Here is a 15,784-nt window from a genome sequence, read left to right as displayed (position 1 = left end):
GGGCATACCGTTCCTGTGCTTTGCACAAGTGGCAGTTAATTGCGGCCGAAACAAGCGCTACGCCCGGAAAACAAAAGTAGCAATTACATACGCGGGCAATTCGAAACCCCAGAGGTGCGTTAAAAGTTTTAAAGAAATACTCCTGAATTTGCTCGCAGGCGAAAAACGCATCGAAACGTCATCGAGAAGGTTTATGACCGTGGTGCACAACTGCACACAGCGCGCCTTCGAAATTGAGGCAATAACGAGATGTGAGCGAGCCTCAAGAGCCGGCGTTGTCCTTTTATGGCGAGCCTTTAAAAGACTCGACCGGCTAAACTGCCCACCACAATTTTCGACGTTTAATAATTATTACTGATTTAACTACCTGTTATGCGTGTGTCCTTTCAGTTGCCATGGTGGCGGTGCGCTTCGCAGAAGGCTTCTTAATTCCGTAGCTCCATAATAGGAACCGAAGCAAACCAATGCATTTTGTTCAAACTTCGATAACATTTTCTACCAACGCATTCGCCAACGAAGAATTACCAAATGTACATAACAAGAAACTAACTAATTAGCGTGGTATTATTACTAAATATTTAAGTTGTTAAATATTATAGGTAATAAAGCAAAGCTTTGTCTTGTCTTGTCTTGTCTTGTCTTGTTCGGATAATATCAAGATTGAGTCCGCCGCAAAAAGGAATGCAGATGGGCGCCCTCGCGTTCACTCTGCGCACACCTGCACACCTCGCGGCGCTTTTCCGCGACCTTTGCTAATTATAAAAGCAGGGCCCCTTTTTGCTCGGCGCTCACCGACGCAACGCGTGTTTCGAAATATCCTAGACGAGTGTAGCGAGTGCTAAACATCACACAATTCACCTACATTCGCCCGAACCGCTTCAATATCCGCTATTTATTTATTTTCAATTAGCATTTGTGGTTAAAACTCAGCCAGCGCTAATGTAAAACTTGTGTGATTTCCAACTTGTTTAAATTAATAACCAAAGCACTTAATTTTTTTCTCTTTGCTTGTGCTCATCGAAAGCGTTAATAATGTAAATAATGCCAGGAATAACGTTCGTGCTAAACAAAAACTATATTATTATGTGTTATTAAATTATCAACGTTCTAAAATTACGACTTTATGACTTGAAGTTTTAATGTTTCTGCTTAACATTAATTAAGAACCACGTGCAAAAAGTTGCACAAAAGGTTCGCGTCTAATTGTTATTGCAGCTGGAGTACTGTTGGAGTTATGTGAGAGTCTTAACAATAAAGACAAAATTGTGAGACCACACACAGCTTCATCGTGATCTTCATGGTGCCCTACAGCACAATTAGAAGTTTGGATGTTCCCAAACTGCAATTAGCTTCAACTTCTTTGTTTTCGTTTGTTTGTACCGTACCTGCAATTATTATCATTAAAGCAGACAGTATAAAAGAAACAAAAAATATTTCACATCAATATATTGTTGTAGTCATTGCGTGTTTGAAAATTTTACTTAATTTACCTACGTTGAAGAATTTTTCATGTTTTTTTTGCGTTTGAAAGGTTTTACAAAGGATTCTAAAGCCGCTGGTTGATTACTTCTTTATTGAAGCGATATGAAATAGACGCAGGTACGTCGCACACGTGGATTCATAATTTTTATGATCGCGTAATCGTAATCCGTGCCGCATGTATCATCATCGTCGTCCGTCGTCGTCGTCAATCTTTACGGTTCTTTAGACTCTTGACGCTGCGCGCATCTCTGTGGTGCTATGGCGTTAGAAGTTCGAAGTTCTTGTCTGAAGTGTGTGCAGGTGTGCGCCATTAGTTGCCATTAGTGCGCCGTTTTGTTGTGCTGGCGCGCCGCGCCGCGCTCTAATGCCAGCATTATTTAATGCAATCGTTATTTACGATTAGCCGATTTGATCGAAGTCGAAGTCGAGTATAATACGGAGTCGTGTACTACACGCTAAAAGTTTACACGTTTACAGTCTTGATCCTATTGAATAGTAATAGAGGTAGAGTGGAAGATGAAATCCAAGTTTAAAAGCGCTGGATGAAAGCAAAAAGAAAAAAAATTAAACTTAATGGATGAAAAATTGCTCGTAAATAAGCCAGACAATTATTCGATTAGTGCGATAACGTTCCTTTTTTCAACCAATCAATTGTAAGCAAGTTTTTATATCGAAATTACCGATAATTTGTGCTTATAGAGATGTTTTTTACTTTTCAACCAATCACAATACAGATTAAATAAATTGAACTATGAATTAAGTATTATATTATCAGTTAATAATAAAAAAAAATAAGTATAAAGATAAGAATTTTATCAGAAACAAAATGGTGGAAAATAAAATTTAAAATTTAAAAGTTTACGATTTCTATGTGAGTTTTGTGTGGCTGAGATTAATGATCGTTTATTCGCTCGCATTAATAATCTCTTAACTCTATGGCTCGGCCGCAAAATTAACTTTTTAACATTTTTCTACTCGAGAATATAATCAACTCGCGCATTGGCATTCCAATTCCGACTTAACACCTGCGCGCCGTTTGTCGCCGCGCAATGCACACGCGAAGATTGCTCGACGCGAGCACAAATCACTGCCATTACGGGGCGACGAGCAAAACGTGCGCAAAGCGCGCAGGTGTCGAAGTGGGTTCGCTCATGTGCGCCTGTGCGTCTCAGCGGCGATAAATATTAAAAAAGATACACTTCGTGTCATCATCACACCAGACACAACAAGAACAAGAACGGCGCAGTCGCCAACGACTCTAGAATTTAATCACGAAAACAACGCGCACAAATATTTTTCCACTGTTTCGCACACAACAAAAGTTTTAGTGAAGTGAATCACGTCAAAAAGGGTTTTATTTCTTTCTTTTTAGCGCATTTTACGCCCCGGCCTCTAATTATCTAATTGAGATAATTTACTATCTATTTAACAACTAGGCAAGCGGTCGAAATGAAAAACGAATATATCCACGCTATTCTTTTACCTGCGCCGCTGCCGCTACTCCGAAATTAAAATACCGCCTGCCTTAAACGGGTGCTTCGATAATTATATTTCTTCGGCCGACAATGCAGCCAATGCGAGCGCGCAAATGTGCGCCATTGTATACACCGCTACAGGACTTGTAAGGTGTATTCAATTACGAGCGTGATAAGTATATTTTAATCTAAACACGATAAATGCATTTCATTATCGTGTTCAGCGTGGTTTAAGAATGCCAATTAAACTTGAAATAACTTCTTTTCAATTCGACAACAAATATAGGTACGGTTGCACTTAATTTGCACTCACATGTATCTTATTATTTAATTTATGATTGTGGAGTTTTAATCTGGTAAGTAGAACTGACTTATTTGATTATATTTTAGAAAATTTAGAAAAATAATTTTAGATAATAATTTAGAAGCATGTTTTGAAGTTATATTGACGAGGAACACGCAAACAATCTTTTATTTTTGGTTGTATTTTTAAAAAATTTGCATTTTTAGGGAAACGACTAAACCAATTAATGTCATACTTAAGACATCACTGCGAATAGAAACAGTTTACAAAATAAAGTTTCTTCTAGATAGAAACATGTTACATATTTTTGCAAAAATTTGTTTTCACTAAAATTGAAATAAATATGAATCGCACTACATTGGCAAATACATTATTTCAAAGAGAATTTAATTGTCCATCATCTGTGCCTAATACTTTACAAATATTTATAATATTTTGGAAATGACAGCCAAAAAACCATTTTCAAGTGTCGCTGGTTTCGTTGCAAAACCCAACTTATTTGATAAATATTTGACTTAAAGTACACATGTACTGAACTCATAGCAATCGTGAGCTGGTATGATGATGATGTTGATGAGAACGCGAGTGCGCAGTACGACCTTTGGCCTCGCGTATTCGCGCACCTGCATCGCACAGGTGTGTACTCGTTCAAACACCTGATCGCACCGAGCGAGCGCCGATTTCCTACGTGCGATACCCGGTATCCTATCGATGTTTTCAACACTCGACGTGTGAAGTGGTCGCCGATGGGCTCGGCTATAGAAAATTATCTCCGCTTATGGATTTGTGGGATTTTATTCACCGAATATTTGCTCATTACAAATCCAGTGTCGAAAAAGTTTCAATGACTTCATAATATCGACAATCTACAACAATCGCGGCGGCACTTATCGCCACTCGAAGATCATTAATCCTAATCGTGTTTTTCGAGAATATTGGTTTACAGAGTGCATATGCACCCAATTATAGGACGAGTAAACACCTAATATCTATTAATGACACAATGGAGTATTTTTAATAAATTTCACCGAGTATTGAGTGTATTTTTGTGAATGCAGGAAATTTACGAGTTTCGTAATAGTTTACGAGCACACGAGTAGATTTTTTACAGTTTTCTACGCGCAAGACATAACTCAAGACGCGCATAAAAGTTAATCACATGAGAAAATAAAAAATAATAAAAACGTTTGCGTGTCATTTACACGCCTGCCGACGTGCGCTGTAAAACCACGTAAAATATGCAAGGTGTAAATATAGAAAATTTTGACTGTCGGCCAATGTAGACGCCGCGAGACAAGGTGTGAATGTTCTAATGTGTACGCTTTTTTTCTTGCTTAAATGTTGTTATTGCGTGTTGTTATGCTTTTTTTTTATCTTCGCGGCGTGATTTTTTAATTTAATGTTATTGCTAGACCGCAAGTTTAAACACGACATAAATTAGCATCGTGGTGCTCAAAGTCACGCTCGGTTCGGCGACGTTAACAAATTATCCCAGTGCTAAAATGTCAAATTATTAAGTAAATATGATTTCTTTTAACTTTTAACAGCGTACGACATATTGACAATAAAGTTTAAAGTGATTTCAGATATGGAATAATTAGTAATAGTTTACACGTTGATATTTAAGTCACTTTAAGGCGTGATTATGACATATATAGGAAATTCCATAAACTGTGTGGGAAATGTATACATATTTATTTAATAAATATTGAATGTACCTGAATAAATTACCGTAATCTTAAGATGTATACCATATTTGCGTTTGTTTGTGTTCTCATGGTCCTGATTGTCCGAAGATATGCGGGAAGATCGTGTATCACACGTCGCATATCACACAACGTAAATATTTATTGTAATTGTTGTGCGATTGATAAGACTGGTATTGTTGACTTATACCTCCAACATGTTATCTTATTATGAGCAATCGTAAAGAAAAGTAATAAGTAAAGTAAAGTTTATGATATGAAATGCAGGTTTAAAAATTAGTCGCACTTTTCGTTTTGGTGAAATTTTTCAGATTTTGAATTTTTTCCGCGTGCAGATGGCGCACGCACAGCGTCAATCATAGCCCGTCACGGTTTCCATCAGCGCGCGAATCTTATCGTCACAGCAAATCGTTAATGAATTATGCAAATGCGCAATTATGCTGATTTCGAGCGGCAAGTGTCCGCGTCCGTGGCGCTCGTAAATCGAGGCAAATTGAATGTGAATGAAGGAATGCGCGCGCGCTCGCGCTAGCACCGTTCGTCGGTGGTCATCGTCGGCGGGCGTCGCGAAGGAGTGTAGAGAAACCAGGCGACCAAGTGGTTTCTCGCCTGCGCGCACATACACACACACACACCACGCCGAACATGTCAATAATCTCGTGTGGTGGCCCCGCGAGAAGAAATAAGAGATGCACGTGTGCGCCGCGAGGAATTCTTGTCGCGGCGCCAGCGAGTCTGAGTAACACCTGCACAGGCCGAACCAAACTCAGCCGAGAGAATTACTTTTTCGTTTTGTTTTCTGTTCTCAACTGGTTTCCAAACTGACAATTGTATTCTATACCAAACCAATATTCATTGTAAATCATATGCGCATGCGCAACAATAACCTAACTTTAGTACCCGCCTAATGACGACTGCGTGAATGTTCTTTTTGTGATAAAAGTAATAAAGTAAGTATAAATCTATAAATACGCGCAGGCTGTCGCTTTGTCCATCAAAGATGGTTTCGGTTTGGCGTTGCGTGGCGATTTGAATAAGTTTTACGAGCTGCAACTGGTCGCGACGGCCGCGACGAGTGTAAAATATGGCGCACGGCAGAATGCGCGACACCTGTTTCAGCGTTTCGCGTCGTCGCTGGATGCGTGCGCGAATTAGACGATAGATTCAGCTGCGCGCGTTCAGCTGTTTGGAAAATCAATGATGCACAGGTGACGAGTGAGCGGAAAATGTTTAAACATTCACGCTCACGTGTACGCAATTCAATTAATTATTTATTGCGCGTGTGCGCGCGCGCGGATTTAAATAAATGCATGCAGTTGCAGTTGCTGAAGAAACAACGGAACTATGCAACACGACACTCGATGTTTCGTTCATTCATTCGACGATTCCACTCATTCATCGCTCGTGCGCGCTCTTTTATTTCTTCCGAAGCCATCCGTTTATTATTATGACCACTACGCACATGCGCTGCAAAATGCTAACTTATGAACATTCGCATTGCATTCACGACGCAGCGCATAAATATGCAAAACACAACGACAATACTAAACATACTTACATCTCGGATTGCTAATAATGTAGAACTCTCTGCAGCGAAATTAATCGCCACACTGTTTCATTCAGATTGCACATTAGCGCATCGTATATGTAACTAGATACGCATGTAAATCATGTGCAGTCAGCTTAAGCCATGAAGAGAGACTCGTGCTTGCAGTCTTATCTCCGACATCTTCCTGTCCGACGCCGCGGCTAGAATTGCGATTATCGGAATGCCGCGTGGTAGCAGTCACATAAACGGCGTGTGTTTCCTGGCCTCCAAATCAAAGAAACAGCAAAAAATCGACAACGCGTGCCGCATGCAGGGATTTCCATATCATCTTTATTCAGCGGACGCGCTAATTTAAATTCATCACATTCACATCCATATCAGAAGTGATTTAGTAGAAGCAATGCTAGTTTTTACTTAACACGTTGAGGACGGCGTGTACCACCGGTGGTACACACGCGTCTGGTCTGTGGGACGGCGTGTACCACCGGTGGTACACGGCTCATTTGAAACGAGACTTATTCATTTTTGACTACGCCACTGGTTAGGTTATATCTTCTCCTCGTTTCACCTATACAATCAGGGCCTTGCATCTTTGTCATCAAATGTGTCACTCAGATTACATATTATAATAAATAGTGACCGACCAAAGTTTCAGTTTTGGCTTCAAATTTGGTTTCGGTCAAAAATTGGCTGAAACTTTTGGCAGAACCGAAACTCAGTGTTCGTGAATTATCGTGCGTCGTTCGGCTTACTCGCGGCTAAGTCGTAGTCGTCACTTGCCATCTCAGTTCGCACATAGTTTCGGTCGGACTCTAAAGATAAAGGCATTCATTACAAAGAAAATAAATAAATGGCGACGCAACTGCAAAAACAATCGCTTTTTGATACAGCAATGCATAACCACCAGTGGCGTACAGCTGAATTAATTAGACGGAGTTGAAAATGCTCAAACGCCGCCCGATGCGACAGACACCCAAAAACCGCGCCGTCCTCAACGTGTTAAGTTGAAAACATGTGTTAGGTTATGTTACGGTCTTAGTTTAGAGGAAGTTGCAAAAAATCTGGACGACATCAGGTTTCCTCAAATTTGGACTTTCTTTCAGTGACAAATGTGGCACCATCTGAAACTTTACAATTCCATTGTTAAAATATTGTTCAGTAATACATCCGGTCATGTTTAAAACATCTTGATGACACTTGTAGAACACAAAAATACGCAGAAACAACCAAAAACCAAAAACACTGAAAGTGATTTTTTGAAAATTTTACTTAAGTTTAACTTCTCATTGTGATAGTAATCTGTCCGGTAGGAAAGAGCTAACAATCGAAGGAAGTATGGTCTGCAGGCTGCTTCGAGGGCAGTTGCTCCGGCAGTTGGCGGCGTAACAGCGTGTAAATATTGCACTTGCACAAGACAAAACAGCTGCGGCGTCGGTGTGTGTCTTCACCTCTTCACACTCTACACGTCTTGCCTTGGGAAGCTACCACGGTATAGAAAAACTGCGGAGCACAGTTCCGGCTTTCCTTTCCTCTAGCGTGTGGAATCTAAGCACCTGTTTCTTCATCGCTCAGGTGTCTTCATCGTCGAGGTTCCGTAATCATGCAATCGTTGTGTGGAAGTTATGGGAATGCACAGAGCACGGAAACCGGCAACAATATGAGAACGACTTCAAGACGTTGAAGTATGAAGTATGACAGACGTTAAATACGACAAAAATGTAAGAATCTTATATCCCACGATCTTTTAATGTGATAAGAGTACAACCAGTACTTGTACTGAAACAGTAACTTGCGTGTTTTCATATTTTTATGTTGGTAGTCATTAATTTATTAAGCAATCAAGCGAAATGAAATTTTCTAATGATGCCATACGCGTGTGCAGTCGCGTGTTGTCAATTCGTTGTCAATATGCAGATGTCCATTACCGTTGGGATTCATTTCGTTTATTTATACATGAAGACTGGTGCGCTGGTCGCGCGCGTACAAGGGGTGATTGTGCATTGTTTGATCTCGTCATCTGCTCATTACGCGACAATCCCAACACCCTGTACCTCGACTTGCATATGTCCTCACGGAACTGTTTTTCCGCCGGTGTGCGAGTTAAAGGTCCCGCCATGTGCGCCGCACCCGCCGTGGTGGGTTTTTGGCGCGCAAAGAGGGTTTCCTCAACGGTGCGCACACAGGGTGTTGTGCCCGGTGTGCGGACGCCGCATTACGCAGCTTGCATTGCAGTTCGATTTTTGGCGCAAGGGAGACATGTGCAATTGGTGCGTACCCTCATTCCCAGGACACCCTTACCAGGTGATTTCCCATAAGACCGCGCACATGTTTATACATATGTTCTTCGACAACGGTGGTCTGGGCCACGCGGACGGCATCGCGTGTGTGCATACAGGCACACGTGGTAATCGTGCGCCCTTCGCCGCCTCTTTCGGCGTAATTGTCTCCTCTTAATTTATTTAAGCTGCGCGTATTACCAATTGTGGACACACGCCGCCATCACAATGAGATGACAGATGCTCAAAGTCACATGCTACACTTTCAAAAATTTCAATTCCGATAAGAATATTTTATTTTGTTATTTATAGAGCACTAATTAAATGCTTTAAAGTTTAATGATTCCAATCGGCGAGCATCTGAATAACGTAAATATTTATATCACGCTACCGGTCAAAACGCCAAAGTAACACGCAATATATTTATCGATTGTTATTTAATAATATTTATTATTGACGAGTCGAAAACGTGTGTGTCCAGTGTCCAAAGCACCAGTAATTAATTTGATTGAATATCGGTGCCGATTGAAATTTAAATATTCTAATTGATTGTTTGCACAATCAAGGCGTGCAGTGCGTATTGATGTGCCATATGCTCATTTCAGTACGCGTTGGATATAAGTACAATATTCAAAACCAAACCAAACAGATTGCTCGCCATCGACAGACGCGGCTCGCGTTTGGCAATCGCTGGGACAAAAACATCCAACACAACTGTCGATTAAAGCCATCAATTGAATTAGAATCGGGATTAGAAGGCATGTTTAAATATATGCAGCTAAAAAGTGTGAAGCTCGCAGATGGAAAATGGACGCTTTTATTTTGATTATTTGATTATTATTGCGACGGTGATTGTGGCCTTTGGAGTTCGTGGGAATACCGCGACCACAAGAGTTCACCAGGCTCAAATTGCTCGCCGACGTTGCGGTTAAAACATAAAGCAACGTGTAAAAAATTCATCACACAATTTCCTCTTACACGTTCCACAAAGGTGCACTGTTTGTGCCTTATACTTATCGTAATAAAAACAAAAAACAAAAAATAAAATATTTGTACGAATTGACTAATGGGTGATTTGATTACCAAATAACTGTTTTCAAATTGTGCAAGCCGAAAATGAAAATGAAAATATTCAATGAATGAATGCATTTATCTTTTCAATGTAAGTCTTCAAAGTGGTTCTAAAGATCTAATAGTTGTGCAGTTAGGCTAGTCTACAGCTGGTTGTAGTTTGAGGCACTTTTTGGCATCTTGCACGCATACTATACTGCCATGTGAGGCTTGTTTGCTTCTCATCCGCAGCAGATTGTTAACACTCGAGCGTGTTTTATCTCTCGGCGGGCGCTTTTCGGACAAAATCTGTTTGTCACATTTTGTCAACTCAAACATGAACCATAAAATATTAAAATATTAGAGGGTTTACCACCCTGGCCAAATGTTTCAAGAAAGTGTTCTCAGAAAATTTCATTTCTGGTCTTTTCTGTATGTTATTAAGTGTTTTATTTGTCATTTGTAAAATTAAAGTCGGTTTTAAGCCGAGTATTATGTTGGTTTTAGTATTAATCGTTCCGGAAGGAATCAAGACGGTTCATTATGTCGTTTATGAAAGCACGCGTTGATAATCTCCGCAATGACAAATCGGACGCGACAGAGAGGGCGATCATAATATTGAGTTCGCGCCGGCCGTCCGATAAGGGTGGTTTGTGCGTCAGCTGGAGATTTTGCGCGTGTGAACGGATCTCGCGTGCGGTTCACAACCCTGCGCACGTGCTCGCGCCGATCGCGACACGCGCAGCTGCTGATTGCTAACTACATTAAAGCGACATTCGAATTAATACACAATAGAACAGCACACAACGGTTTATTAAAACATATCTCCAATAAATCCACTTCTCAACAAAATCTACGTCCAAAATCACAAAAATTTTGAATTTTTCGTCTAAAATCGTTCAATGAGGGTAGATTTTTAATATTATGCTGGTCACGTGGCGGTCTTCATTAGATCTGATGAGACAAACGTTCATCCGCCCCTTGGATTACACGATTTTAATGAATGCACGCCACGCGGCACCAAAACTGATCCACAAAGGGATGCAAAATGTCAAGATCTAACTCCCGTTAGATAACAATATATGACACGCTTCAACAATCACTCAGATTAGTTACGCTTTATAGCAAAATAAAATATTCCGACAAAAAAAAACTTAAAAATAAATAAAAATCAACATGTTTTTTTTCTTTTTTTCTGCTTGCAAGAAGGTTTGTATTGCGTCTGGAAGTACACGCATGTATGTCGCACATTGTGTTTAACTTAAAGGGTGTTTATTGAGGGTTAAAAGTTTAGATCAAATCCCACGGAGCATGTACACATATACACACACCGGGCCCGCAGCTGGGTCACAAGTGTGCGATGAATGGATTGTATTCTACTGCGGCATACACCGAAAAATCTAAGAAAACCCATCTGGCCCTTTTACACAACCTCGGCAAGACGCTGCGTGTTGTGTCCTGCACATTTTTCGTGCACATTTTTGTGCACAAACTGTAAAGACTTCCGTTTTCTGATACTTGATCTGCATTTGAGATTTCTGTATCTGTGTGTGGCTGGCGCAGCGCTCAATTGGCTTTCAATTGATTTGACTTTAAGCTTTAATCAAAACGAACGAATAAAATCGCCGCCGATGGACACTGCGAGCGTTAATTAAACCGTTCTAAATATACCGCGCGTATGTTGATGAATCAGTCATAGTTTCGAATAATTCGCACTGTGTTTTCATCAACTTTGAACTGATTTTATCGCATTTGCATTATACATTCGGTATAGTTTATAAATAAATTTTAATGTAACACATCGCACACTTAACACTTTGCATGAAAGTGACTTTATAATTATTTACAGTTATACAGGATGTTTCTTTAACAATATAAATTTAATATATTATGATAATAATATATTAATTTATACATTTTCGTGGTTCTGGAGTAGTGATTTGAATATGTCTGATTGTTTTTCGAGTTCAGTCGGTGTGGTTTGATTGATGTGATTGATTTATATTGATTTCAACTGTATGCAGTATTCAAGTGGACATTGTAGGTTCGTATATATTGGTAACATTATTAAATTGTGAATATGCGCGCGTTTCGATGATTGTGACGCAAAGGCAAACGGCAGGCGAGCTTCCGAAGCAGCGGCAACGAGGCGATTTGATAACGCGCAAACGGACACACTGTCCGTCGCGTTCCGTCCGTCAGCGAGCAATTCGTGGAGCGCCTCCATTGAATCTCCGCGTGCGTCCGCAGCGCAATCGTCCCCTGTTGCTTTTTTTCCAGCGAAACGTAAAACAACGTCCGCGTGTGTGATTGTGATGTCGAACCTGCGACTGTGCGAAAGTGCGAAGATTAACAGTGTCTCCCCATGCGGCGGCGACTAATTGATGCCACAGCACACACCACGCCGTGATTATCGCGATTATCTGATGTGAGCCACCACCAGCGGCAAGATGCGTATGGACACGCTGCATGTCTTCCTCGCGTGGTTGCTCGTCGTCGCTGCCGACCGCGCCGCGCCGCACTCGAAGTGAGTATATTGAATATTATTGCTGTGTGTATCAATCAGCATTTTCAGCTGCGCGCCGAGCGCTAATCGAATGTTTACTAAATTCGGGGGCTTGAACTTTGGGGGCCCCCTTTTCATGCGGCCGCCAAAAACCATACTGACCTCCAATCGCACCAAACTAACCTAAAATGTCACTCTGAATTGAGGTTATGTCGGCTAGCATGCGATGGAAGGTCAGTTATGGACTTATGTTAGCGTGGCGATAACTAGACAAACTCTAACATGATGTAATCTAAACGAGTGTGATAAGTTTTTGGTTTACTTTTTAGGGCAGCTTCGATACGTACCACCGGCGTAACAAACGTGACGCGAATGTACGCTGACCTACGACACATCCCCGTCGGCAGCACAAGTGTACTGCAACTCAATCTGGCGTATAATTACATCAGGAAACTGGATAACTACACTTTTGTGGAAAATCGCTATCGCGATGTGAAGAAGATCTATTTATTTCGTAATGCGATTGTTAAAGTCGGGGTGGATGCATTCCGAGGCCTGCATCAGTTGGAAACCGTTGATTTATCAGATAATAATCTGACAACATTGGCGTATGACACTTTCGCCACCAATGTGAATCTACGCGAGTTGATTCTCGCCAACAATCGTATACGATTCATACGTCAGGCGACTTTTGTGCGTTCGCATTCTCTGCAGACATTGTCGTTGACCGGTAATCGTATCACAGAAATCCATGACGCTACGTTCATCGGTTTGGCGAATCTGAGACGACTGATGCTCGCCGATAATCCGCTGACTACGCTAGCGCCGATGTGTTTTAAAAGCCTGAAGAAACTGCGTTACCTCTCGCTGGCCAACACAGATGTGCATCGGATACACGTCGATATGTTCTTTGCGTTTCCGCGGATCATCCACGTGGGCGGTACGCCATTCGCGGACACATTTCGCCCGCCGCTGACGCAATTGACGAGTCAAAGTTTCGCCGAGCTCACGCACTTCGATCAGACGATAGACTGAACATTTTACGCGTAATGCACATGGACTAGTCTTGACAAATCTCAAATGTTGAATACGCGTTAGTTGATAAGTTGTTTAACTGTAAAATGCAAGAGACACAGTGAAGTGTGATCAAAGTGACCCAAAAAATCTTGAAAAATCCATCGATTTGATATTTAACATTCTAAACACAAAATTAATAACTTAATTAATGGCATTATGGGAACATGTGGCGAATGTAGCTGCTTAAAACTAATTAAAACGTGTACCTATTCATAAAATATTTTATATATTATGCCGAAAAGTGTCATCATCGCGCGCCTGGCGTTCGACCGGCATCTGTATTATATTTGTTATTTAATTAGGTGTTAATTAGTTTTCTACTTTATGCGTACGTTGTCTTTATTGCCGATTTATGGGCATTTTACAACTTTATCTATCTATTCAGGGCGAAGAGAAAAAAACGCGAATATTTTACATATTCACGAATCTCAATTCAAACAAACATCGAAATCACCCTGTATTAAGTAAATAATTAATCTAAGTGTGTGATACTACGTTTTAGTGCAAATGTAAAATTTTTAAAAAAGAAATTTGTAAACAACGCGATAGAAATTATTATAAATATCGGGCGAATTTCGGCTCTTTTCGCATGAGAAAAGTTTCAATTCGACCAACAAAATTCCTTGCGGTAAATATTTGCCGTGAGATATCACAAAACTCACATTGCATCACGCCATTCGAACAAATAATATTCGACACAGACTCAGACGAGTAAAACGTAAAAAGAAATTAAAAACAAAAAAATCGTCAACTACGCTTTACTTTATCGAACTTTTCTATTTCAAATTATAATGAAGGCATAGAAACGCTTTGAATATAATTAGATTCCATATTTGCATATCGTTCAATATTCACCGTCGATGACAATGAAAAAAAAAACAACAATACGAATAACTTACAATGTTACAATAACCAGTTTTGTGTTTGTGTATTTTTATCGCAAAACAATATTCGTAAAAATTCTTAAATTAAGGATGTACATAGAATATATGCATAAGTCAACCTAAAAGTTACTATACAGTAAGATATAAGTGAAATTATTTGTATGTACCTGATGCTAACTGATGCAATCTGACCGGTGAGCAAAGTCTGTAAAATCAACACGAAATAAACGAAACAAAACCAAAAAACACACACACACAGACAATTTGCGTATTTGTGTTACACAATATTACGTAAATTGATTATATGGATGCATTCTGTGCGCCAGCATACGATAAAGAAAATTACGCTGCACGTTTTCGAGCACATCATCATTATTATAATCTGAGCATGCGTGTTGTGTGGTCTTAATAATAATAATAAATTGCCAGTCATAAACAACTGAAATGAAATGAATTTCTTCATATTAATATTATTGGGTAGGTAATTGTGTTTGTGATGGAAAATTATGACAGCGTAAAAATCTTGTCATTTGGAATGCATTCTGTGCGCACGTAGCGCACGTACGCTGCACCTGTGCCCATTCAAACCGCACGGTTTCTCGTGAAGCAAAAGTTGTGAGAAAAGCTTTGCCTAGCTGCGTGTTGCAACCCAATGTAACCCCGAGAGTGCTTCCCAAGTCTTCCCAGCAGTTCATTCATTGCGTTCCTTGAATTCACAGCAGCTTGCATTCAATTCACAATGTTCAATAAAATTAAAAAAATCAAACTCATGTCTGTGCATTCCAGCGATGGGGTTGGCTTACAAGGGGCTAACTTACAAAGATATGCCGACTGAAAAAAATAAAATAAAACATCAGCTGTTGCAAATTTTTGAAAATTTCGCTGAAGAAACAAAAAATTTAATATTTGAGGTTATAAATTATCTGAAATTAATTCATGAGTAAATGGATCCAGCTACCTCCCCTCGATTATGTTGAGGTTGCTTATTAGGACCACCAAAGATGAAAAAATGAAAACGATGCGCTCTTGCACAGCCTCATCAGCATTATAATTAAACGTAACGAAGGATGATTCAATTTTATTTTCGTTAAAACTTTTAATTTCATTTAAGTCAAGTTCCTCGAAACGAAACGTCGAAAAGAAGCGATTAACTACCTGAAAACTTAATTCCTCGCAGGTCGAGACCATTAAGACATTTCTTACTAAATACAAAATAAACCACGCTTACAGCGGTATTAAAGCCGGATGCGTTGGCGATTAGAAAAGCCACGAAACAAAATAGATCAATAAACACTTTACAACCAGAATTAAGGTGATTATACTGAACACTTACTGGAGGAGAAAAAATCCAACGCAACTAGTTTTACTACTAGTGAACTTCCTGGCCAGCGCAGGTATTTTATCACTGTGTATGCAAATCAGCGCCAATTTGTAATGATTTTCGTCGCCGGCACAAGAATCGCACGCTAATTACA

General features: G+C 40.1%; 1 protein-coding gene across 1 annotated transcript; it reads left to right on the top strand.

The window, feature by feature from the left end:
• The first annotated feature begins 11,958 nt into the window (after nucleotides 1–11,958).
• On the top strand, nucleotides 11,959–14,559 carry LOC135794063 (relaxin receptor 2-like). The gene is made up of 2 exons (XM_065305196.1): nucleotides 11,959–12,369; nucleotides 12,678–14,559. Exons 1-2 carry the CDS (start codon nucleotides 12,293–12,295, stop codon nucleotides 13,381–13,383), a joined length of 783 nt encoding a protein of 260 aa, XP_065161268.1. The 5' UTR covers nucleotides 11,959–12,292; the 3' UTR covers nucleotides 13,384–14,559.
• Nucleotides 14,560–15,784: the final 1,225 nt, after the last annotated feature.

The sequence above is a fragment of the Atheta coriaria genome, unplaced genomic scaffold, assembly GCF_025399875.1.
Source record: "Atheta coriaria isolate IRGN ID8LTWV9N9 unplaced genomic scaffold, Caltech_Dcor_3.1 hic_scaffold_6_pilon, whole genome shotgun sequence".
In the NCBI taxonomy this organism is placed as follows: Eukaryota; Metazoa; Arthropoda; class Insecta; order Coleoptera; family Staphylinidae; genus Dalotia; species Dalotia coriaria.
Note: the sequence above shows the minus strand (reverse complement) of the source record. Positions and strands in the feature narration are given on the sequence as shown.

Coding starts and splice junctions, on each gene's coding strand:
- LOC135794063 (XM_065305196.1), top strand. CDS start 12,293: ATGCGTATGGACACGCTGCATGTCTTCCTCGCGTGGTTGCTCGTCGTC. Junction 12,370..12,677: donor CGCGCCGCGCCGCACTCGAA/GTGAGTATATTG, acceptor TTTACTTTTTAG/GGCAGCTTCGATACGTACCA.